At 29.5% G+C, this 8,205-nt stretch overlaps 1 protein-coding gene across 1 annotated transcript; it reads left to right on the top strand.

Annotated features, from left to right (window-relative positions):
* Window positions 1–3,492: 3,492 nt before the first annotated feature.
* On the top strand, window positions 3,493–6,458 carry LOC123889068 (fruit bromelain-like). The gene is made up of 2 exons (XM_045938249.1): window positions 3,493–3,797; window positions 6,152–6,458. The coding sequence occupies exons 1-2, from the start codon at window positions 3,493–3,495 to the stop codon at window positions 6,456–6,458; spliced, it is 612 nt and encodes a 203-aa protein (XP_045794205.1).
* Window positions 6,459–8,205: the final 1,747 nt, after the last annotated feature.

The following is an 8,205-nucleotide window of genomic DNA, read 5'->3' as shown; positions in this document are numbered from 1 at the left end:
AAAAAAAAATAAATAATCATTTTATTTACTCAGTAATTTACCAATTTGGTCATTGGTACCTATTGAAATTTATCACTCTTATAACTTTATATACCACCCTAAATGCCTAATAATTATTTTACATTCAATTTAATTTATTTATTTTTTAAAAAAAAACACTAAGATTAAATATTATTGTTGTACAACTAAACATACACTAAAACGAAGAATAAAACGTGTTTATTTTATTAAATGAGGTATCTTACATACTTAAATTAATAACAGCGTGTCAACTTAGTTGAGTAGGTTAAAGATTTTTTTATGTCTGATATTCTCTTAACTTATCTAAAAAGAAACATACGTTAATAATATGCTTGATATCGTCCAAAATAATAGTTATTGCATATTAGTATTATACAGTGAAGAATGAAGAATAAGGTAGTCAAAAAATAGTTTTACTGATTTAGTTCATTCATGCACAGCATATATATAGTAAGACTATAGGAGTCATGTACGGTTTAGGTGTTTCTGAAATATTTTAAGAGAAAGTTGATTCTATTTTTTGTGCTAATTAAGCTTTTATCTTGAACCATAGAAAGTACTACTTGGTGTTTAATTAAACTTTGTGGAATGATATTGATTTGCAAAATATCTCAATTAAAATATGACCCAAATTGTACTCTCTTTATACCCTTTTAGTTGTATACCGGCCCCTTCTTTAATTGAATTAAACATGTTATTTTAAGTCCTTTCTGATGATGTGATGTTTCCTAATTTTGAAAATTATGCTGAACAGAAGAATAATTCGAGTTCCATATACTATGTTTCAAGTTTATACTACACACTTTGAATAATTCTAAAACAAATTGAGTTTAATTTTGATCAAGAGAAGTGCTAATCAGCAGAAAGCACGATACAATCGCATCACATAAAAATTCTTATGCTTTTCTAAACAAATACAATTAACAAAAAAATGCCTAATGGTTTCAAAAGTATCTTTTTGACTAAAACAATTTCTAAAGTCTCTTTGACTGAAAACAAATCTTGCTAGGTATATAGAGCTATAAGAGTGATAATTTCAATAGGTACCTATGACCCATCACACAAAATGAAAATTTTGATTTGAAATTGTCTAAATTATTGGAAATGGAAATCATGCTAGTGGACATCCAAGCAATGCAGACCCAATAAAATGTTTATTTCATAGACATATATAGCATTACCATAAGGGATCAAACCAACCCTATAACTTATTAAAACCTAAGGACCACAAAAAATGTGCCCTTACTAAAAGTTTTAACGGTATAAAATGTTTCATGACACTTTATAGACAACAAGATATTAATCATGAGAATATATAGCATTTCTCTTGTATTGAGCAATATAAGTTGCCGACAACTTTGTACATTTTAAAATAAAAAAGGGAAATGCTATTTGTTGCGAAACATAGAATCACGACAACATCACAAATCAGTTACTTCATATTGTCTCTTATAACCCACACTTTCCATCTTTTCATTCCGGTAGCAAATAAGTCAACTAATGAATATTATCTCTCATAACCTTCGAGTTTATTATCTCTCATAACCTACACACTCAATTACCTATGTTTTCAGGCCAACATCAAATTTCACTGATTAAATTTCTTTTTGTGAAATCATCTATGACAATGAATAACATTACTCAATAAAAAATAATCAATCATGTTATACATCACGTAAAAGTTTTTAACGAGAATCACGAACATGTCTATCAAAATCAATTTTTCCTTTTATTTTAATAAAAAAAATTATACAAATTGTTGTTTTAGAAATTATAATGGATGGTAGTGTAATTGTGGTTTTTGTTATTTAGCTTTTCGTAGTAAATCGATAAAAAAATCCATCTTCAATTTCAAACTCAATGAGATCACTACATTTTCTTTGGATTATAAATTGATTATTATTATTATTATTATTATTATTATTATTATTATTATTATTATTATTATTATTGTTGTTGTTGTTGTTGTTGTTTTGTACCTTTTCTTTAGGTAATTTACTACTAAAAAATAAATAAATATTATCGTGTCATCCTTGTGTAACTCGTTTTATTGCATCCTGTGTCTTACCAGCGAAAAAGGAACACATTTTAACAATTAAAAATATTTAAAAGAAATAGTTTGGTGATTTGAACCGACATGTTGATTATTATTATTATTATTATTATTATTATTATTATTATTATTATTATTATTATTATTATTATTATTATTATTATTATTATGGCAGCATCTATCATGCACCCTTTTAGACCTTGGATCAAGGGTGTGATGCGGTTGGTGGAACTTTAAAGACCTTACTTATTCTTCAAGGGCATGTAAGACTTTGTTTAAACAATGTTTAATGTTATATAAACAATGTTTTATATGTCTATATAAAAGCAAGTAACTTGTTCTCATTTTTGTGTGTTATACGAAGACTTCGCTAACTATACAATCTAATTAATGTTAAATAACTATTTTCTTTTCTTCTAATTAGATAAAAACTCATTTTAGAGCTGTTCAAAAAAAAAATTAATAATTTATTTTAGTCAAGTTACTTGTAAATTAGAGGTCAATAATCATTTTACTTTAAATATTACACTAATCAAATGAGCTGTCCTGACTAATTAACTATCCATGTTAACTATATCGTTAGATAACCATGATCATGTTAATAATTTATTTTAGTCAAGTTACTTGTTAATTAGGCTTATTTCTACTTTGAGTATTATACAAATAAAATGAACACAAGGCAATATCGGAGATGTGACAACTTCTCCTTTTTATATAAGAATAAGAATTTACCATTAATAATATTTAACTTTTATTCAAAAAAATCATCAATGACGAAAGCTGGTCTAACATAACTATCTTTTTAAGGTAACATAGGAGTATATAAACTGGGTAATGCTAATGTGTTACGTAAATAATTACATAAGGACAATTATATATTTTTGAGGGTATTATCACCTGAGTGTGTTGAAATAATTTATATTTAGGTTGTGACTATATATGACTAAGTGTTTGTTGACAATGGTTCCAATATTAGTTGAAGGAAAAAGTATCACGGTAAAATGGTAATTCAATCAAGTCATAATGGTACATAGCTATCCTTTTACATGATAGTATATAAGGAACTCATTGTAACTTTTCTCATTCATTAATTCAATAACTCTTTTCTCTGAGTCTCTTTTCAATATGGATTTCTCTGATTTCCTTTGTATTGTGTCATCTTCAAGATTCTTTTCTATTATGCTTTGTACCTTCTCTATCATCCTTCTCTATCCAACCTTCAGTGAAGGCTCAGCTATTTCTCCAAAACCATTTGAATTCAATGAAACAATTCCAACCTTCTTCAGTGAAGCCTCAGATGTTTCTCCAAAACCATTTGAATTCAATGAAACAATTCCAACCTTCAGTGAAGCCCATGTTCATCATGTTTTCAACAAATGGATGGTTAAACATGGAAGAAACTACTCAACCAGCGTGAGATGATTAAACGGAGAGAAATCTTCAAGAAGAATCTTCTCTACATTCAAAAGTTCAATAGTCAAGGCAACAACACTTACCGTCTAGCAATAAATAAATTTGCAGATATGAACAACGAAGACATGTCAGTTTGTGAACAAGAAGAGCCCAGTGGTTTGTTGGCATCTGAGAAAATTGTTTCGTTTAACATTTCTGAAGAAGATGTACCAAATTCCTTTGATTGGAGAGAACATAATGCTGTTTCTCCAGTCAGAGACCAAGGAACATGTGGTAATAATCTTGATTTTTTATACATTGTTTTTGAATGGTAAAAAATATTCAAAATCGTTTTAGGAAAACAACTCTTACATATAATTTATATAGTTGTTTATTTTCAGATGATAGAAGAACCAAGTCTTGAAGATATTTATATAATTTGTCTAATTTTTATTTTATTATATTTCAAGATTTGTGTATTACGTTGTTGTTGTTGTAGCTTAATTACTGCCTGTAATTATCTAATACTATATAATATGGACTGTTATATTGTAAAAAATATTCAAATCTTTTTTTTTTAGAGGAAAACAACTTTTACATATATTAGATCATAATTGTAATATATTTATATATATACTTGTTCTTTTTCTTTTTTGTTTTATTTTTAGGCATACTATTCTAATTTATTTATTTTTAATCATATATTTTTTTAGGTTCATGTTGGGCCTTTGCTGCAACAGGTGCAATGGAAAGTCTTTTTTTATATAAAAGGTGTTTTTACTGAAATGACACTATTATCTCCACAACAATTGATTGATTGTGACACACAAAGTAATGGGTGTTATGGGATCTAGCTCAAAAGGCATTTCGATATGTAAGCCAGGAAGGTATTTGTAACATCCCGGATTTTTCCAAGAATATTCGTAAAAATTTTGCTTAATATAGAAAATGTGCAGTAATGATTTTTCCTTTTATCAAATAAAATACTATAATAATAACTTAATTGAAATTCACATGAAATATAAACTCAATTAAAATGAACAATAGTTTGAAAAACCTTGCGGAAGAAAATACAACAACGAATTATTTATCATATAAAATTTTCAAATTACAAAAACCCATTTTTGCCCCGTACATACGCGCTTCAAGCATCACATCACATTCAATCACAGCTTTCTCCTTGAGTACCTAAAATCTTGGGTGTAAAGGGTCAATTTCCTTATCCATATTGAATCATACTCACCATAAGAAAAATACCATAAAACAATAATAAAACTCTTCACCAATCAAAAGATTTTCAAAAACATATAATTAATTTATTATTCAAAACTTTTTGGTCAGATGATTCGCGATGCAATGTAATGTGACCCCAAATACTACATGTTATGCGAGACACATGATCCGGATAAGAGAACCCATACCAATGGAATAAACTGCCACAAAGGCCCGAAAAGCGTCAAACTAGCCACAAAGGCTCTTGCCACAAAGGCCCGAAAAAAAAAACGTCAAAACTAGCCACAAAGGCTCTTGCCACAAAGGCCCGAAAAGCGTCTAATTAGCCACAAAGGCTCTTGCCACAAAGGCCCGAGAAGCGTCAACTTACCACAAAGGCAAACCACACAGACTCTGTTATACACATTCTATATGATGTATGTCTCAATGGTATAAGAAAATCATTTCCTTCAAAACCAACCTGAAGTTTAATAGACTGAAACAAGTAACTGGTCATACTGTCTTTTATTTATATTTATTCCTTTTTTTAACATAACAAGCAACGATACACAATATGTATAAAAGAAGCATCGTGTAAAATGTATAAAAGCCAAATCATAAGCATACACATGGGTTAAAACATCATCATCAACATAATATGTATAAAAGCCCAATTACAAGATTAATAACAGGAAATACACACATACGAAATGTCCCCTATAAAACAATGTATTTCTTTTGCCAATTAATAAAATTAGTTTTCTTTTAATTAGTTTCTTTTAAAAGACAAAGGTCCTATTAGAATCTTACAACATAATTCCTATGTAGCATGAGTGTACGGGGAAAAATCCCTTACCTGAATAATCTTCCCGACATAAGACTGATTCTAGATGTCCTCTAACTGCTTAACGTTAACGTGTTAACTGCTTCTATTTTTCGGTAGAGTGAAAAATTGGGAGAATTCTAATTTGTGTTGTGTTAACATGAACTTGAGAGAATGAGTTGGTGGATATTTATAAGGCTAATAATTGAAATGAAAAGGCTAGAATATGAAATGAATAGATAGTGGAAATGAAACACATTAGAAGTGGTATAGTTGGAAATGTTTTATGAGAAGGAAGTGGAAGAATTGCTTTCTAGAAATCATGTACGTAAGTACGTTCCACCTTTTCGAAAGATAGACATGATTTATCACTTCTAGTACCCCTAATTAAGTTTATCTACATCTATTTTGTGTTTAACTAATCATAGCTATCTTTCCTATATAATTACTATTTATTAAGCTACAAGTTAATATTTCATTTTCTTAAATGACATAAGGTATACATATGGATTCAAAGACCAATAATATATTAAGCCAAACATACCAAGCAACCTCGAACATTATTCCTCTGTAGTTTCGCTAGAAATGATCAATTTAGCCAAGTAACAAATTTTGGTTTCTAATTGAAATTAAAATAGAGGGTGTTACAGTATTGCTACCGAGGATGACTTTCCTTACGAAGGAGTAAAACAATCCTGTGATCCAATAGAAGACGTCGATAAACTATACATTGATGGCTATACTACACTAGGTACTTATGAATGGTCTTTAAGAACAGCTGTCTCACGCCAACCAGTCGCTGCTTCCATTCGTATTAGTGAGGACTTTAGGTATTACGGCAATGGGATTTACCAAGGAGCTTGTGGTAACCAAGGGCATGCAGTATTAATAGTGGGATATGGTGGTGAAATTGATGAAGAAAAATACTGGATTGTGATGCAGTTGGTGGAACTTTAAAGACCTTACTTATTATTCAAGGGCATGTAAGACTTTGTTTAAACAATGTTTAATGTTATATAAACAATGTTTTATATGTCTATATAAAAGCAAGTAACTTGTTCTCATTTTTTGTGTGTTATATGAAGACTTCGCTAACTATACAATCTAATTAATGTTAAATAACTATTTTCTTTTCTTCTAATTAGATAAAAACTCATTTTAGAGCTGTTCAAAAAAAATAAATTAATAATTTATTTTAGTCAAGTTACTTGTAAATTAGAGATCAATAATCATTTTACTTTAAATATTACACTAATCAAATGAGCTGTCCTGACTAATTAACTATCCATGTTAACTATATCGTTAGATAACCATGATCATGTTAATAATTTATTTTAGTCAAGTTACTTGTTAATTAGGCTTATTTCTACTTTGAGTATTATACAAATAAAATGAACACAAGGCAATATTGGAGATGTGACAACTTATCCTTTTTATATAAGAATAAGAATTTACCATTAATAATATTTAACTTTTATTCAAAAAAATCATCAATTACGAAAGCGGGTCTAACATAGCTATCTTTTTAAGGTAACATAGGAGTATATAAATTGGGTAATGCTAATGCGTTACGTAAATAATTACATAAGGACAATTATATATTTTTGAGGGTATTATGACGTGAGTGTCTTGAAATAATTTATATTTAGGTTGTGACTATATATGACTAAGTGTTTGTTAACAATGGTTCCAATATTAGTTGAAGGAAAAAGTATCACGGTAAAATGGTAATTCAATCAAGTCATAATGGTACTCACCCAGGGATGATGTGAATACTATAGCTGTTAAAATTGAGCCGGGCTAATGGCCCGGTCCGTTAATTTACGGACTTGGCCAAATAGGATCTCAAAAAGTCTAGTCCAAATATAATCGGACTTTTATGGTCTAAACCCATGTAGCTTGGGCTGGACCAGGCTAGCCCATCGGACTTCGGGCCGGCCTATTATCAAAAAATTTAGACTATTTTTGTAAAACTAGTATTAATGAAAACATAAAAAATTATCATCTAATTGAAAAATTATTATAAAAAATATAATTGAAAAATTATTATAAAAAATATAATTAAATGCGTAAGTTTAATAAAAATATGTGAGAGGTGCTAATACCTTCCCCTCACATAATCGACTCCCGAACCCGGAAATGGTTGCGACAACCATTTTCCATTCTTTCAAGGTTTTATCGATATTTTCCTCTTCCTTTGGGAATAAATAAAATTCGGTGGCGACTTTACTGTCTAAGCGAGCGATTTTCGTCCGCGCATTTTTCCAGCCGCTTCAAATGCTTACATCGTTAACGGTTAATTGCACAAGCAGCAGAACTAAACAGAAAATTAAACCATAGTTAATAGTTACCGAGTTGTAGACAGTGCCCAACTTTCCATCTGAGACAAATATCTCCTCCAGCCTTTGGCAATTACTAATCACAAGATGCTTCAAGTTTAAAAGATCTCTAGCCACTGAGGACGAGAATGCGTATGCTATGCTAACACATTTGTCAATTGTCAAACTCGTCAAGTTTTGAATGAAAGAATGACCCGAAAAGTTGTCATCCCACAATTTTCTAGAATTGATATTAGACAGCTTCAAGAGTTCAAGGTTAGGCATCTCAACCTATTAACAAAAAAATTCTCATGAATATCTTATTTTTCATATTAATTAATGTTGAGAGAAAAATCAAGAATAAGTAAGATGGTGAGATAGTTCAT

Source organism: Trifolium pratense, linkage group LG6, assembly GCF_020283565.1.
Source record: "Trifolium pratense cultivar HEN17-A07 linkage group LG6, ARS_RC_1.1, whole genome shotgun sequence".
In the NCBI taxonomy this organism is placed as follows: Eukaryota; Viridiplantae; Streptophyta; class Magnoliopsida; order Fabales; family Fabaceae; genus Trifolium; species Trifolium pratense.
This window is presented reverse-complemented; position numbering and strand designations above follow the sequence as displayed.